Below are 18,023 nucleotides of genomic sequence, written 5' to 3'. Positions count from 1 at the left end.
TCTGTGTTAAAATTTGATTTCTCCTCATTTCTCTTTGTATTACTTCTCTCCATTAAAAAATAGTGGAATTTCGATCTACATGAATGGATCCTATCTGTATACAATTTTGAAGATTAAAAGCGGTATACAAACGCTAAGCGATACTGTTATACTTATATTCTCAAGGTCCATAGATGACTGGACATCTTGAAGGCCCACAGCAAGTAGTCCACAACTAATTTAGGCAACCACACTAAGCAGCAAAATTTATAGTAATTTTCCAATTAGGCATTTGACAAAAATTATGCTTAATATATCAGCAAGATGGTATTATTCAACCAAGCCGTTTGGAACTCATACCAACATTTTTGAAGCAGGACTAACTTGTATTTTCCTTATTGAGGTCAGCTGAATTCTGTGATATGAATTAGCTACAGCCAATTCTAATCCGAAGCAGGCTGCAGCCTAGAGGACCACATGAGATCTCCCTTATCCATATTCTATCACTGTGCCTGATTTCCATCTGTTTACAAAAGTAGTTTGAATTTATTCATAAAGACACAATTAAAAACATGCATAGAGAAGGGGAGCCTTCTGTCCACCTAATTACAGAAAATGGAGCCTCTTGGATGGTTAATCTTTTTTCATACAAAACACTGCCTCACCCCAAATGGACAGAACAGTGTTCAGTATTGCTTTTCCCTCACTACTTTCAAAATTCTCACAGGTCAGAAAATAGACACATTTTTCTATATGTACTGCTATTATTTATACTCTTAATCAATCATAATATTATTTAATTGATTTGGGGAAAAATAAAAATGGACAGTGAAACTGAGGTCTGTGTCACAGATGCTGAGATTTTAAAGATTTCGTATTTCAAATATACAACGAAGTCATTATTTCAAAAGAGAAAAAACTGTGAAATCATGAGAGAAGGTATTTGTAAGTGCATCTAATCCCTCCAAGAGAGTCATCTAACAAATGAAACAGTAGTTTTAATGTTGTGTAAAAATGCTACGTGAAAAAAAATTCATCTTCCAATCTAAAAGACTAAAATAAAGACACTGGACTACAGGACCTCACCTTGGCATTGTTATCACATGAAACAACAACTAACCTAAAAGTTTATATCTAGGTAATAATCCAAGCTGTGGCTGTGTTAAAAAAATAAGTGCAAAACTGAACAATTAGGTTTTGCTCTGTATCTTTTCCTTCTGCCTTAATCTTTGTAGAAACCACTCTTCTCTCAGCGACATAACAAAGTATTAAGTCCTGTTGAGGGACTCGAGAGAATAAAGACTAATCAGGGTAACCTACTGATCAGTTTAGTCTAGTTAGCTGAGGTGGGAGGGCCAATACTTCAAACATCATTGTTTTATCCATGCACTAATAATACCTTTAAGCGCAGTAGTAAAGCAAGATACTTCTACGTTAACATGCCAATGCTGCCATGTAAGAAATCTTTATCTTGTAAGTTGTGAAAAGTATAGCAGATGCTAAGAGAAGAGGAAGAAGCTATGTTTGCACACTGTGGTATTTGCGTCTGGCTATGCTTAGTCTTTTTTGATGCCTACCAGAGATATTTTTGAGTGCGTTTTCTGTGAGTGTTACATAGGCCTCAAGAGTTTCAGGGATCTCTACATCTGAAAAAATAAAAGCACAGTCTAAATTGACAGCTCAGCAATGGCTGTCTCCTTGCAGCAGGAGTCCTTTTCATGGGATGGAATATATAAACGGTTCCAATAGCAAACATCCTTTCTGGAGAAGGAAGAAAGATGAAGACTGAAACACAGGGAGCCTGCTACAAAGTCTCTTAATATCCAGGCAAACCTGACTCTTTTCAGAGCAATGACCTGGGAAGCAAAAGACAGCCACAAGATCAGAGTATAATATACCAGTATGTCTTCCCCACAACTGGCTGTATTTGGGCACTTTCACTCAATAAGATTTATTATGCAAAGCACACACACTTAGAAAGGATTTCGAACTTCACTGGAGAGCAAGACCCAAGTTCCCACCTCAGGCTAAACACTCAGTTGCTGGAGTCTTGCCTGGGTAAGGACTGAGTTTAGGTTTACTTAAGCACTTGATGATTTTGTCTGTGGATCTCTCCCACAGCATTTCTTCATCAGTTTGTTCTGCACTTCTTGCCATATCCAGTATAATTTCTTCTAGTTAGAATAACTTATGACGCATTGCTGTTACAGATGACATATCCCATCTGGCAGGCCACAAGCACAGACACACAGCCAATTCCCTGTCATATCATATATGCGTTTGCAATTTTCCAAGGCTGTAGTCATCCAGGAATCTCCATTGCTGTGTCTAAGGTCAGAAGGCCACTGGGATCACTTAGGCAAAGCTATTTAAAATCTTCAGGGGCTATTTAAAATACTTTTCCATGAACATCTTGGCCAAGCAATCACAAATGTAACATTTGCTTCTTTTTACTAGGAGAAAACTGGACACACAATTGCTACCATACCTGCTATACCAGCTGCTCCTCTCAGGTAGAAGTCCTTCTCTTGTCCTCCGTCTTCTTCCTCAGAGTGCAGTGCCTGTGAAACGGCTGTCTCCAGGTCTCTGCTTAAGTCGTAGTCATGATCCCACTCCAGGGGAATGGAGTCCACGCTTGCAGGGGTATCTCGCCCTGATCGCTCGCTTCTCACCGGCTGGGAAAGAGGCAGCGAAAGGTTGGAAGAGGGGTGCGGGGAGAGAACGCTGTCCGCAGATTTGTCATGCCAGTGTATGTCAGAGAGATCTGCTGATTCATCCAGATCCACCTCCCTGTCAGAGAGGTCGTGTTCGTCATCTGTCAGCTAGAAGCATAATGCAAACAGAACCGATCAATGAAACGTGCAGAGGTACTGCATGGTCAGCCTGGGTCAGTGAAATAAAGCAGCATTAGGCAACACTCACACTGATGGGATTTCCATTTTGCATTCTTTTGCACTTCCCCTTCATTATTTTAAGGTGCACTAATAACCCAAAGCAACAAAAAAGTTCATAATGCCAGCTCATTTTAATTACTTAAGGCACCACAAAGTCTCACGTCAAGCAAATGTCTCCAGACTTCTTACTGATGCCACTGCAATGAAGACATCAAGTTAAAGAAAACTCTGGAATCAAGTCATAGGAAGCATAAGTGACCTTTATCATGACCACTGCTCTCATTATATTCTTTCATATTCTGAAAACTCTGGATTTTGTTCCTTTCCTTCAGTAGGACTTGAGCTGCAAAATATCACTTTGCTCTCACTTATTCAGCTATGTGTTCAGTACTGGAGACAAATTTCTGTCTCTTCTGATGGGGACAATGATTTTATCATTGTTTTTTAGACAGAACTCAATAAGCTGCCAATGATACTATCTGACAGAGCAGGGAGATGTTCTTATTACCAGTACCACACTGCTACCCCCATTAATAAAGTTTTATAAATCTCCAATTTGCATGGATTTTCATGATGATTTACAAAAATCAAGGAGGGGCACAAGAAGCTGGGAGGGAGCATGGCCAGGACAGCTGACCCAAACTAGCCAAAGGGATATTCCATACCATGGGACATCATGCTCAGTATATAAACTGGGGGGAGTTGGCCAGTAGGTGCCAATCATTGCTCGGGCACTGGCTGGGCATCGGTCAGCGGGTGGTGAGCAATTGCATTGTGCATCACTTGTTTTTCTGGAGTTTTATTAGTCTCTTTTTTTGTTATCGTCCTTTTCATTGCAATTATTAATTATTATTATTATTATATTTTATTTTATTTCAATTATTAACTGTTCTTATCTCAACCCACAAGTTTTACTTTTTTTTCTTTTCTGATTCTCCTCCCCATCCCACTGGGGTGGTGGGGAGGAGTGAGTGAGCAGCTGTGTGGTGCTTAGTTGCCAGCTAGGGTTAAACCATGACAGTATGTAAGTATACACACAGGAAGGTGGATGAGTTTCTTGTGATAGCGTTCCACACGTCCAAAGACCTCTTGACAGTAACGACGCAGCTCATCTAATTCTTCTTCAATGACAGCTGCATCCATGGGCTCACTTTTCTCAATGAGTTGCTCACCCTGCACAATTATCTGCTCAATTTTGTTGTTGTTCAGTGAAATTTCTTGCTGGAAAGCCTGTATAAAAGAAAATCCTATGCTTTATCAATGAAATCAACATCACAACCACCTAAGTTATTAAGGATGCAAGTCTTAGAGTTTTTCAGCAAGAATGGTGTGGGTAACAAACGGGGATCATTCCAAATATTCTGGCATGAGCAACAATGAGCAATTAAATTTAGCATTCCACAGCCTTTCTAGCCAAAAACAGTGATACTTCATGGTTTACCATCTCATTCCTCACTTGTTGTATTTGGAAAGAAAGCTCTTCTCTAAACAAGCCATGCCCATGACCAAATGTCTAGAATGAACACAGATGCTAAAGCTAACACACTGGAATTTCGCATAACATGATATCTGATACTTTTCTCTCCAGATAATGATATTTCTGGTGCAGAAATGGTTGACAAATGTAGTAATTCTTAGGTGTCGGCAATGGAGACTTGACATTAATAATTTTTATTGACATTTCCTCTTTTGATTAGGGAATGGAGACTATCACACTTGGGTTTTTTCAAAATTTTTTGCAGCACAAAGATCTTCTGCTCTGACAGAAAAGTACATATTGAAACCTGGCACAGCCCATAACTTCTGAGGCTGAATTCTCAGCCTGCAAATACGTGACTGTATCAGGCTGCATTTTTGCATAATGTTTCTTAAATTCTTTTCCCACCATGAATGTTTTTATCCCTTCTCTCATCCCTCCTCCTGTTACCATTCAATCATTTGTTACCTTAAGTTGCTTTATCTTTGCTTGGACATCACACTCTGAGAAATGCTCAATGTTGGTCAGCTGCAGGTCCATCTCTGTTAGCCATACCAGGATGCTATCACGTGCTGTCTCAAACTCCTCACGCTGGCCAATAAAATGCTGGGGGGTGGAAAATGGAGTGGTATGAAATGACCAAACAACCCAAAACTCCCCGGCAATAGTGGTTCTCCAAAGAAATGGCTTCCATGCCCTTCAAACCTAACCTAAACTCAGTACCCCTTCTTTCGTTTCCTACATGCTTTCTACAGTTCCCTTTTCAGTGATATCATCTACAGCTGCAATTAGCTGACTTATGAAGGTTATCTGCTATGAAGGAGGTGGTGTTTGAGGTCTCCACGCATTTACCTACAGGCTTCACGCCTTGGTTACCTCAGACAAAGTGAGCTGATAAGCTCCCTCCTCTTCCAAAGGTAGAAATCCCCTGAAAAACACTGTGCAAATGCATTAAACTGGAAACTTCTGGACTACCCCTGATTCATAGGTATAGTAGTAAAACTGAAGGGCTTAAAAATGGAAAAAATACTTTTAGCCTGCGCAAGATGGAGGTAACTCTCTTTTGTAAGTTGTCCCATCTCTGGTTCCCCTCATGAACCATCTGCTTGAGGCTGCAGTCAGAGTCAGTGCGGTTCTCTCGGGCCAGGCGGCGATACTGTTTATTGATCAGTTCCAGCTGAGTCAGACTTTCATGCACTTGTCTCTGGAAGGCCTAAAGCAATACGAACAAAAGACACCATCAGTTTTTTAATTATTGAAATCAGGATACATATATAAGTGTCTCCCTTTAGTTTGACCCTAATTCTACACTTTGACCCGTGTTAGGTGATAGATTTCACTATGGATGCGGACATCTCCTGAGGGCTATCTTATTGAGAGGCTGCCTTCTGATTAAAATGAGCAATAAAAAAAGAAAAAATTTTACAAAACTGACATAGTTCACTGAATAAGAAATTGCAACAGGAATACTTGTTACAATGGCAAAATCAGCACAAAAAAATTAGACTCAACTTCTACTCAATCATATGCCTTTGTATTTGAGAACAGAAACACAAACAATGAATATGAAACATTTTTATTTTTATTTAAATAATGAACAGAAGTCCAAGATTCCTGTGGCTTCATCAGATTTCCTTACACACGCTGAATTTGCTGAAGTGCAAACATTGAAGAGATTTGAGCAATTGTTTATTCTGAGTTTTACCAAAAATAGTAAATAACGGTACTGAAGGAATCATCTTATGTTCTGTATAGTGGTATACAAGTAAGTTTTGACTTAAAATTTTCATGGAAAGAAAATTTTGTGAACATCCATACCAACTTGTGGCTGGGCAAGTGTCTGCACCATGTACTTTCAGTGCTTCTTCTACTGTTACAAAAGCCTCAGTCACCCAGCTGGGGAGCAGAAACAGTAGGTGACTTTCCCCATGAGTTTCATGTTGTGACTAGCAATCACAAAGCAAGGTGGAGAAAGCACCTTGTAAGGAGCTGAGGGAATTAAACCCTTCAAGAATAAAAAAAAAAAAAATTAAAAAAACTACTCGTTTTTATGTTGTCACAAAAAGAGAAAAGCGATCAAAGGAAGACTTAAAAACATAGACTACACCAGCTCTCTTTTGAATACAAGTAGGTTGTGAGTCCCATTGTAGTTCTACAAACTTGCTCTCTGATAGTGCTCACAATGCAAATAAACAGTCAATCTCTCCCAAAACATCAGCCTTACTAAGGACTGGAGAAGTGTGATAGCTAATATACTTCTGTACAGAAATTTTAATTAAAATCAGCTAACACATGAGATTTCTGCATAAACAACCTATACTCTTCATATTGTACCAATCAAAGCTAAAAATGAAATAACCACATTTCTGCTGTAATACCAGAGACAAAAGTAAAGACGCTGGTTTGAAAAAAGAAAAATTATAAAAGTCCATAGAATCCTCTCAATGTAACTACTCCTTTCACTAAATGGCCATCAAGTTGGGTAGGGGACAACCAAAAAGCAGCAAATGTTCTTGCAACTGGAGTGAAATGCTCAGAATTGAAGTCACTTAAAATTGCACAAGGAGGCAATTCTAATATCAGAGGCACAAATCTGACTATATTTACTAGGACCAAGAAATCTAAAAGTGTGCAGTTGTTGTTTCACCTGTTACCAAGCCTTGCCCAGCAAAAGAACAGCTGTGTATTTGTCTTCCATTTTTTCAGCTCAGCTACACAAGAATTCATCTGTTGCATTCCTTCCTATAACCTCTTTTCATTGCTCCATAAACTACTGGAAAGGAAGGAGTTGGATTTCGTACAGTGAAGTCAGCGAGAGCTGTCTCTGACCTCTGTGCTCAGGAACTGAAAGGTTCTTACATAGTCTGCTGGGCTCTTCTTTTTTTTTTTTTTTTTTTTTAAAATTCAACTGCAGATATGGAGGGGAAAATAAAATTGGAAAAAAAATGTCTAGTTAAAGCAGAAATCTGGCTGACTTTATACTGACTTCACAGTGAAGTTGCTGAATTCCGCTGAATTTGAACACCACAACTTTTGTCACTTGCATTCCTGCTTTTTGGTAGGTGTACAAGCAGATGCTCAGAAAAAAAAGAAGAAAAAAAGAGAAGGAACGAAACTGCAACGAAAGCAGGCTTCTGGAGAGGCTACTAAACCGTTCTCTTCACAGCTAGTTCCTGCTGACGCTGTGTAGACAGTAAAAATTCCACAAGTCTGCAGGAGGGGGAAGGTCACCATCAAGGCTGAGGTTCAATGAAACAGACATTGGGCAAAGTCAGATGAGCTGTAAAAATCAAAGACAGCCAAGATATTTTTGGTACTGTTTCTCATACAGAGACTTGCCAAATAAGAGATTTAGATCCTGATCACTGAATAAAGGGACAATGGAAAGGTCTGAGACAGAGTACTTGTGTCCAGGAAGCAAACCTTTTTATACTATGGCAACCTACCTCACCATAATGAAGTCTGGCAGTGTTTAACAACAAAACCTGGCCAGTACATTCAGAAATGTGAATGTCAGTTATAAAACTTGAATCAGAACTTCACAGTTTATGGTTTTGAATTAATTGTTAAACCAAAAAGTATTAACTGGTCTTAGATGTTATTTAAAATTTGCATTTCTTCTTCACAGCAAATACTTGTCAGCACCTGACTGTTTACAGAATTGCCTAAACAATTTGTTCTCTTTCTTCAGAATTATTTTTCTCTCTTATCTTGATATACTCCTTCCAAATATGAAACCAAGCAAAAGATTTTCAGCTGTGACTAGCCATACGACACGTGTCTGTGTGCTTTACGCATGGGTATACACTCCATTGTAATTATAAGACAAGCCACCACATTGTAATAGACACAATAGAGTTACGTAACAAGCTCTTAAGCATTGACTGAAGCGACAGCTTGTCAGTCTTGAAGCATACACTTAACTTTTAAGTCACGGGGGACACCATGTGGACATATAACAATACCTGCACAAACATGAATTTCAGGTATAAGGATCTAAAAATGGGGATATTGTACCTTGTGCGAAACAGGAAAAGAGTTCAGAGGGCTGGTTTCAGAGAGTTACAGAAAGAAGAGGAGGGATAAAATCAAAGCAAAATCTAAAACATGCAGCATGCATTTGAAGAGGTACTTGGTGAAGGGAGATATATGAACACTCTGGAGCACCTGCTGACTGGGCATATTAAAAAGTTGCAGAAATGAAAAAGGTGAGAAATCTAACTTTGGTGAACAAACAGCAAGAGAGAGTGGATTGATTTATTAGCATTTTCAGTTGCCACCTTCCACTGTTTTTTCATCCTAGAAGTCTGCCACTGAAGGCAGCTACAAAATCATCTACTCCACTATATTAATACAGTGTGTCTCTGCTGAGTGACTTGTGCATGGGAAGGAGGAACACCAGCTGGCAGCTGTAATGTGATCAGTAGATATTAAATTTCAACTATTATAAATCACCTCAAATTTCTTCAGTTCTTCCTTAGCAACCGTGTAAAGCACACCAGAGGAGCTTGGGAAAGCAGCTGTCCTCTCAGAGATTTTTAGCCAGTCTTCAAATCTAGAGTAGTCATCCAAAAACTTTTGCCATAGCCGCCATGTCTCTTCAATTCTGCAATAGATAATGGAAAATTAGGGAATGCTCAGACTGAAGGCCAGCTAACCTACAGAACCTTAACTAATCATCTACAACTGCAAACTAGCACTGCACCAGACAAGAACCAGCTCTTAATCTAACTCAGACAGCCAGACTGATAAACAAACCACAGGGAAGGCTGGCTCATTCCAGACTGAGCTAGAATAAGATGATGGCAATTTTTTTTTAATGCATCTAATTTTGGAATCTGAGCACATGCTAAATAACTTCTGAAATACAGTCCCTGTGTAGGTACCTAAGCCAGTATTTTAGAGATTAGAAATTCCACACTACCTTCAACTACAGAACTTTTTCTTATAGAATGCTGAAGATGTTGCAGCATATATTTTAAAGATCTCAGTCAATATTCTGCGTTGCAAAGGGACATGAACACTTTTTTTTGCATTCACCAGCAAGTGGTAAAATGCTATCTCTCAATATACACTGTAAACATGGTTTTATTTAAAGAACACAAAAGTTAGAAGTTATTCCAAAGTTTAAAAAAAACAAATTGACTTCAATTGAATATGTAAAAATAGTGGCTGACTCTTGATCCTGAGATCAAATTGGCTTAATACTGAGACTATAAAATCCCACGAACTTCAACACCACTTGATTCAAAATAACAAGATCTTTTGTGGGACAAGTTGTATTACAGCAGAACTTTGTCTGGTTCTACATACAGAATACATCTTTCCCAAATCTTAGATACACAGGTCTGATATATACCTGATCCATGCAGAATTTATGCTTTGTTGATGATATATTGTTTAACCTGAAGTTTGACATCCGGAAAGTTGCTTTTTAATATGAATAACTGTTTCTAGTACAATAAAGATCCTAAATACTGATAGCTCAGTTAACTTACTGGTACAAATCTACTAATAGCATAATGTGTACATTGCAAAAAAGTAAAATAGAGTTCAATGCATTGTTCCACATTAACTTAAAATAGTTCTGAGTTAATTTGCTGGACACAAAAGTATGAAGAGCCTGTATCTTTTCAAGACAGACTGTGCCAAAGACAGAACTCATAAGCTGTATTTTTATATATATACTATACAAGAATTACCACTGCAATAATATAAAATTACTTAGAGATAGCACTCTATGGATATAGAGCAGCACAACTTAAAAGCAACTTTTTTTTGCATAAAATAAAGAAAACCTTTACTAAATACCTTAAGAATATACCACAAAACCAAAGATCATATAAAGTTCAATTCAGCATTTTGAAAAGTCATAAACTTCACCTAGAGTTCTTGATATGACTGTGTAAACATCACAGAAATCAGATTCATGACTTTAAAAGATACAGAAAAGATCTTCATAAATACAGGAGTTCAAACAGTTAAACATATCTTATTACTGGTCAGCACAGAGTACATAGCATTGGCGCAATCTAACCTACATCATTATGGCTATCAAAATCACTCATGCTATCCTAGCTGGGAATAGAAAACAATGAATCTTCTGGATATCATGGGCATGCAGTGTACAGACGGTCTAAGCATGTGCAGTAAACCAGACCACAGTCAAGAAGCACGGGGGCTATGGTCGGCCCACACTTGCTCCGCAAAGCTACGGTGGGCAGACGAAGAAATTACAGATGAGTGTTCAGTCCTAAAATTCTTCCAAATGAACAAAATCAGATGTAAGAGAAACTTCCGAGGAACATGAAGTGCATGAAAACCCTAACGCCCGGAATAACATTCCACCCATTTGATAACTAGTTTCCCTATCAGTCTCAGCAGTTCTAGGGTAAACTTAAGTGTTACAACTCTCCCTTTTAGGTCATGTTTTCTAAATCTCTTGGACTCACTGCTATAATCTAAGCTTTCTCTAGTTTCTCTCTCATCATTTCTATGAAGCACGGGAAATAAGACATCATTCCATCAAAGGCCTTGTGAGCAAGATTTGATAATTGATCTCTGTACCTTGTATAAAGGCACATACAAACGCAACCCAAAATCTCTTTTTTTCCCCGCAGCATAACAGCTATTGGCTTTTATCCAGTGTATGAACTTTTTCTGACCCCTACACCCTTTTCTTCAGTACCGCAACCCTATAAACATACATCCCATCTTGTATTTGTGCCTGTGGAAGGAAATACTAATTTGTAGGCATTTTAGACTTACTTAAGTCGCCTTTCCATTGACATTGCACAAATGTTCCTCCACCTTCTGTCCAGATTGCGTGTAGCCTGCTGGATAGAGTCACACTCTGCTTCCGTGGCACAAGCATCACAGTCATGAAGCAGCACTTCACACAGATTGAGAACAGATGCCACTCCAGTGCTGTGTTTCTCTATGTCCCTCTGAAGTTCCTGTAGGTGAAGAAATTAATTCTTAAGAGAAATTGCAAAACATGCATAAATACAAATGCATTTCTCTTCTACTTATTAAAAAGAAAATTTAATAAGCTTGCAAACAGGAGAAAACCATCCAGTGAATACCTATTAAGAGACTGCATCTGCGCAAGTGGTGTTGCAATGTTATCAATGAGGCTGGGAGAACATGGCATGCACAGCTCTCCCAGGGACTATGAACACCAAACCATCACCTGGGACAAACTGCCAGAGCTCTGCATGCTCAGCTGAGCATCTTTCACATACATTTAATCAACATCACCAATAAATGGTGGAATTATTCCCAATCCTTTCCCATTATCACTGAGAATGTAAAGCAGAAGTTAGTAAGGGAAGTGTGACAAGAAAATATGTTCTTATCTACTGAGAGGGTTTAGTGGAGGAACCCTTTGTGAACCTACTGTTCCCCAGATGAGCTAGCTGCAAAGTGGCATGTTTGACATGGAGACCAGCAGCAACACATGTTGAACAGTGCATCTCTAGGAGGAGATTTTTCTTCTGTGTTGGTTTTTGCTGGGATAGAGTTAATTTTCTTCATAGTAGCTGGTATGGGGCTGTGATTTGGATTTGTGCTGAAAACAGTGTTGATAACTCAGGGATGTTTTTGTTACTGCTGAGCAGTGCTTACACAGAGTCAAGGCCTTTTCTGCTTCTCAACCCACCCCACCAGCGAGCAGGCTGGAGGGGCACAAGGAGCTGGGAGGGGACACAGCCAGGACAGCTGACCCCAACTGACCCAACGTATATCCCAGACCATATGATGTCATGCTCAGCCTATAAAGCTGGGGGAAGAAGAAGGAAGGGAGGGATGTTTGGAGTTATGGCATTTGTCTTCCCAAGTACCCATTACGTGTGATGGAGCCCTGCTTTCCTGGAGATGGCTGAACACCTGCCTGCCCATGGGAAGTGGGGAATGAGTTCCTTTGCTTGCGTGCGCGGCTTTTGCTTTACCTATTAAACTGTTTTTATCTCAACCCATGAGTTTTCTCACTTTTACCTTTCCGATTCTCTTCCCCACCCCACCAGAGGGGAGTGAGCGAGCAGCTGCATGGTGCTTACTTGCCGGCTGGGGTTAAAGCACGACATCTTCCTTCAACTTTCCAATTCTATAGCATTTTCATTAGAAATGGAAAAGGAAAATTCAGGACAGCTAAAGAAAATGTACTTACAGTGTCTTAGCACTTATTATATGTGATCAGTATTACTTGTCCTGACAGTTTCTTTGTTGCAACGGCTTGTTCTACACTGATAATAACGTTTCATCTTGAAGCAACATTTCAGCTTCACTTTTGAACTACAGGTTCAAGTTAAAACAAGCCACAAAAGTACTTGGCTATTGCTCTTGGATCGGTGCAAGGAAAAAAAACCCTGCTTAACTCCTGCCTACATTTCCAACGAATCATCAGAATATTAAGATGGAAAAATCAGGAAGGACAGTAACAAAGCCAAGACAATATAATTCCAATAGTGACAAAGAAGTACTAATGTGACCACACCAAGAAGTGATAGATTGCCTCTAGAATACTATGTTCACTTCTGATTCAGATGAAGAAAAGAACTATTAGGACAATTAGAGGTGTGGAAGTTTATTTAGGAGAACAAGAACTTGGCAGCCTGAGGATGAGTAGAGATAAACTGCTCTTTATAATTTTGCTAGTGAAGTAAACTATAACATGCAAAGGGAAATAGTGTCAACATACTGTGTCTACGTACATTTAAAGTCTAACTAGAGGAACTTTTCTTACAACCAGCAATATGATGTTCTGAAAATGCCTTCCAGCAGGAAATGAGATCTAAACGTAGAATCTAAAAACCTCAGCAAATTTGAAATGGAGCAAGTTCAACTTGTATCAAGCATTTGATTTCGTTGTTTGTGATAACTGAGGTTGGACTCAGTGAAGTAATCTATTTCCTCTTCTCATCTATGAAACAGAAGGCTATTTTGTGAACATCTCCATGAGATCATCAAGTAGAAAATCACAATGTTTTCTTTCTCAGCACTGACCCTTTCACTTGCCTGGAAAACACTCTTTCATTGTGATGTCCAAGTGCTTATTCTTCTTTCTATCCATCCTGAAATGTTATATAAGAGTGGATACTATAAACAGATATAATACTCTATGAAACACATACTCCAGACAGCTATGAGACTTGAGGTTAAGCAAGTTCAGGTAACACAATCTCCTCTCTGCTGTTTTGGAGTAGAGCAGCAGTGAGAACTGCCAGTTGGTGGTCCTGAGGATTCCTAAGGATTAAACTTTTTTTATTCACCTACAGAACCTTTCTACAAGCAAAGTCTACACTGTTTTTTCTCCATAGCCTTATATTTCTTTCCCGTATTTAAAAATTTTATTAGACAACATTTAGCCTTTGGGTTAGTTCACAAAGGAGCATCACTTTATTGCACTGCTGTCACCCCCACACAGCTTTTTTTTTCCTTTACCAACCCAGAAGCGAACACCATTTTTTCCACATTTCAAGTGGTAGCAGATTGAGAAAGTAAACAAACAAGTAATCCTTGAAATGCAGTTTGCAACCCTAGGAAAATACTGCAGTGAAGTTACCCTACCTTCCCCAGGATATCCAGCTTCAATTGTATCTCTAGTTTCACTACAGAGACCAGCAATTTGCAAAGCTGATTCTTGGCTGAAGTAGATGCTGAGAAGTAGATAATGGAGTTACAGAAATGGGATTTGGTCTTCCTCTTTCACAGCATAATATTTTTAACATAATTTTGTATATGAACAACTGGTAGCAGTACGAGCAGGGAAGATAACATGACCTCAGTGGAAGATCAAACATGGAAAAGAACGTAAGATCACTAACGGAAGAATAAAGAAGGATAAAATACTTGAGAAGGTGGTCAACATACTGGCATTCTGAGATGCGGTGGATAGTGATATAGCCTCTGACTGATAAAAATACTGGTTGCCATACACAGAAGGTGGCGGGGGGGGAGTTTAATTATTATTATAACCATGACTTGCAGTGTTATCAAATCAAATCATCAAGTTTCCAAGCACGGCATCCTCCCAGGATAAGATTCACCTCTATTTCTCCCCTTTGGAGTTCAAATTAAACCACTCACACTTCTACAGAATATCACTGCACACTGTCACTGTGTTGGGATCACCACAAGGACACAGCAGAAGACAGAAGTACACCAGTCTCTGTGCCCAGAATAAGTACCATAAGAAGTGGTTGTAACAAACTGTGGGATGCCTCCATAGGGATGCTAGTAAAAAATCTCAGGTATCTACTTTGTTGATAGCAATGTTAAGCCCTGCCCAGCACTTTATTGTCTCAGAAACACCACTCATTAGTGATGCCTGTGTATTATAAGTTATTATCCCTATGTAAATTACATATAGAACATTAATAAATAATTCTGCACAGCCATGTAGCAAATCAGCTGGGGAGTCAGCAAAAACTCTGAGCAGGTTCTTGAGTCTCAGTCCCACACTCAGCTTAAAAGAGCAAAATGCCAGTTTGTAAACTTCAGAAATTAATTATCCCCCAAACGTTCTGGCACTCCTCTTCCCACGCATTTCTTTCTTCTCTGCAGAAAGAACTCAGGAGAGCATCTAACTCATCTCCAGTGACGCACCAGAAAGGTTTTTTTGCCAATAAATAACTAACAGGAACGCAACAGAACAACAGTCCTCCCCAGCAATATGTTTCAAGGTAAAACTGCACTGGGCAGTGAAGTGGAACAGGAAAGAGAAAATATAGTAAATCTTCTTAGGAGTAACTTTAGTTGTAATGCCAAAAACTGGTTGACTTAACATTTTTCTGCCCATTGCAGTGTTGACAATTTGGTTCTAGCACTGCATAAAGGCTTTGTGTGCTATAAACCAACCAATTTTAACTTCACATGTACAGCTCATGCATCTTTGCGTGCAAAGTGATTCTCAAACAAGCTGCAAAATAAAACTAAGTTAGAAGGGTTGCTAAAAAAGTCATTTTCAAGCATGTGCAAAATTTGCAAGGTCTAATAGGTGTCAGTTTTGCCTCTGGGAACAGACAATTCAAACAAACACAAACCACAAACCCCAAAGGAAAAACAATTGCAATAACTCGTTCAGGTTACATCTCTTGGTGCCTTACCTTTCTCGGAAAGGTCAATCAGCTCCTGGTGGATTCGATGTCAAAGCCAGCAGAAGGCTCTATAAGTGACACAGTAAGTACCACTTGCCTTGATATTTAAACACTTCTTTGCCTCATGCCCTCTCAGCATTGAGTCGGGTACAGGCAGCCCAAGGACACTCTACTTTGGTTCTCCCCATGCCATCATGCACCTGATAAGCGTGTTGTATTTTACCTGCTGTTCATTTAGCTTCCTTTGTATCTCCTCAGAGTCACAAGTTTCGTAGACAATAGGTTTGGACAGCTCTGACTCAATGTGGGCAAGCCAAGATCTCAGGCTACTCATGTTTTTATCCAGCTGCTGCACTGCAACGAGGGTCTCCTTCAACTTCTTTACCCTATAAAGAAAAAGAAACGGCAGCATAAGTACACACTGAAGGAGAATTTCCACAGCATGTGTTTCAGGAAGTTTTCAGAGAAACTTAAGTTAGATGGCAAGTTCTGTTCTGAAGTCTTCCTTTATTATGTTACAGAAGTATCTTATATGGGCAAATGGTCCTGCATTCACAGGGTCCAGTTAAGAAAAATTAAGAGCTTGCTAATGCCAGACAACATTTTCAAAGCTTCTGTACCTTTACCAGTTGAGTTAAATGTTTGTTAAGAAAGGAAAACTTTTTTTTTTTTTAATGAACTCACACACACCAAAACCTCAAAACAATCTAAGTAATTTAGTTCTGTATTTGACCAACAGATGACAAAAGTTCTTAGACTACTTATCCATTTAACCAGTACTGGTGGTGGAGTGCAGAGTGAACAGGTCTTTTTCGCTCAGGTGATTTCTAAACATTGAACTACATATCATAGAATGGTTTGGGTTGGAAGGGACCTTTAAAGGTCATCTAGTCCAACCCTCCTGCCATGGGCAGGGACATCTTCAACTAGATCAGGTTGCTCAAAGCCCCGTCCAACCTAACCTTGAATGTTTCCAGGGCAGGGCACCTACCACCTCTCTGGGCAACCTGTGCCAGTGTGATGGCTCGTCCTTGAATGAAAATGTTTTAGAGAGAGAAATCCAGCTGAGAACTTAGTGAGAATTCCTGAATCCCAAGGGCTGCTTTAAGTTGTTCTTGGTCTTAATGGACTACTTCAGATTTAAATAGATGAAATTGGACTGTAACTGCATGGTGATTTCTAAGTAGTATTTTTCTTGAGACCCTGACCCTGCAACAGCAATGGCCTGGAAAAATTAAGTAGTGGTGTTTTGCATTTTTTTTTTTTATTATTCAAGGGAACATTAAGCTTAGAGAGTGAGGAAAATTTGATGAAACCTTCATCCTATCTTGATATTTTTTCCTTCAGACTGTTTCAGTTGCAAAAATGTCTGTCAGTAATTCCCTCTTTCCTATCCCCATGTTACATAACATACATTAGTGGATTCTGAAATTGTTTCTAAGCTTTCTTTTTTTTTCCCCCTTTATGTAGTAATACAAACAATTTTGAGTAACATTCCCTTTTATGCTTCTATTGCTCTTCCACTTAAGTGTTTCAGTATCAGAAAGCTTTAAGAGATGAGTGCAGCTCGCAATAGACTGACTAAACTGGGTTGAAAAACACAAGATTGCCAGATTCGTCAAACAAACAAAATGTCACCTGACTATCCTATAATTCAAACAGGGCAATTCATATTTTTTCCATAGTTCTAACCAGCAAATTTATCAAGTGTTTCCATATTTAAAGCAGCAGCTGCAGCTGACCATTAAGAGTCTAACATGGCTGTCCTTTTCTTACCGAAGAGAAATGCAGAGATCTTAACATCAACTTAAAAGTTAAATCTTTCAAATTTTTGTCTCTTTCTAGCCCTCTCTTTAGATCACAGATGGCCAAACTGTGGCTCTTTAGCACCAAACATGCTTAAGAACAGTATCTTCCTTGCCAGAGTCTCATGACCGACAGCTGAAGGGTTGTGATCTGAGAAAAATCTCAATAATTGGAAAAAATCTGCGTAACCTGAAAATCTGGCTATGAAGGGACTGAAATGAACACAATCATGCTGAAAGACTGCCCCAGTCCCCATCATCAGGTTATCCTGAAACACAGCTATATGTTTAGCTTTGGAGAGGTACTAGGAGAACAACCAATGTCTGGGGGACCATCTCCTTGTCACTTATGATCGTACATACAGTGCTTTGTTGGTTTGAACCAACCGAAATTTGCTCATAGGGTGAGCAAGAAGGTTGGCTATCAGTCTTCTGGAACTCACATACAGCTTTTCTGTCTCTGATATTAATTAAGAGGAGTGAAATCATGCCCATTTTCTGCTTAGATTTTCAAGGCTGGATACCGCTGATCCTTTGCAGGCACACTGGAGTAGGAAAGGGAACAACGAGTCATGTCAGCCCTATGTAGAAGTAATGTCACTCTATCATTTGCAAGCCCAAGTTGTGGACCAGGCTCTTCTTGTTTGCAACTGTATAGTACCCTAACCTTGGTGCAGGATTTTATTTACTTTTGCCTGCAACATTTGATAAAGGGCCTGTCATTTAGAAAGTGCCCTGTTTGCCTCAGGCAGACTGCATGGGAGTACATCCC

The 18,023-nt window shown here is 39.3% G+C and overlaps 1 protein-coding gene across 18 annotated transcripts in view; it reads right to left on the bottom strand.

The window, feature by feature from the left end:
- SYNE1 (spectrin repeat containing nuclear envelope protein 1) overlaps window positions 1-18,023 on the bottom strand; it is a 327,350-nt gene that overhangs the window by 17,378 nt on the left and 291,949 nt on the right. For 13 of the 18 annotated variants that reach the window (XR_008234789.1, XM_052784709.1, XM_052784697.1 and 10 more), the window contains 8 exons: window positions 15,670-15,832; window positions 11,119-11,306; window positions 8,806-8,956; window positions 5,381-5,563; window positions 4,819-4,956; window positions 3,912-4,103; window positions 2,468-2,801; window positions 1,557-1,625 (listed from right to left, as the gene is read on the bottom strand). Coding sequence is in view for 17 of the 18 variants with exons in the window: in XM_052784709.1 (XP_052640669.1) it covers window positions 1,557-1,625; window positions 2,468-2,801; window positions 3,912-4,103; window positions 4,819-4,956; window positions 5,381-5,563; window positions 8,806-8,956; window positions 11,119-11,306; window positions 15,670-15,832 (1,418 nt within the window). In the remaining variant the exon portion in view is untranslated. The remainder of the gene's footprint in view (window positions 1-1,556; window positions 1,626-2,467; window positions 2,802-3,911; window positions 4,104-4,818; window positions 4,957-5,380; window positions 5,564-8,805; window positions 8,957-11,118; window positions 11,307-15,669; window positions 15,833-18,023) is intronic. The other 5 variants (XM_052784710.1, XM_052784703.1, XM_052784714.1 and 2 more) reach the window with 2 other exon arrangements.

Source organism: Harpia harpyja, chromosome 4 (genome assembly GCF_026419915.1).
Source record: "Harpia harpyja isolate bHarHar1 chromosome 4, bHarHar1 primary haplotype, whole genome shotgun sequence".
NCBI lineage: Eukaryota > Metazoa > Chordata > Aves > Accipitriformes > Accipitridae > Harpia > Harpia harpyja.
This window is presented reverse-complemented; position numbering and strand designations above follow the sequence as displayed.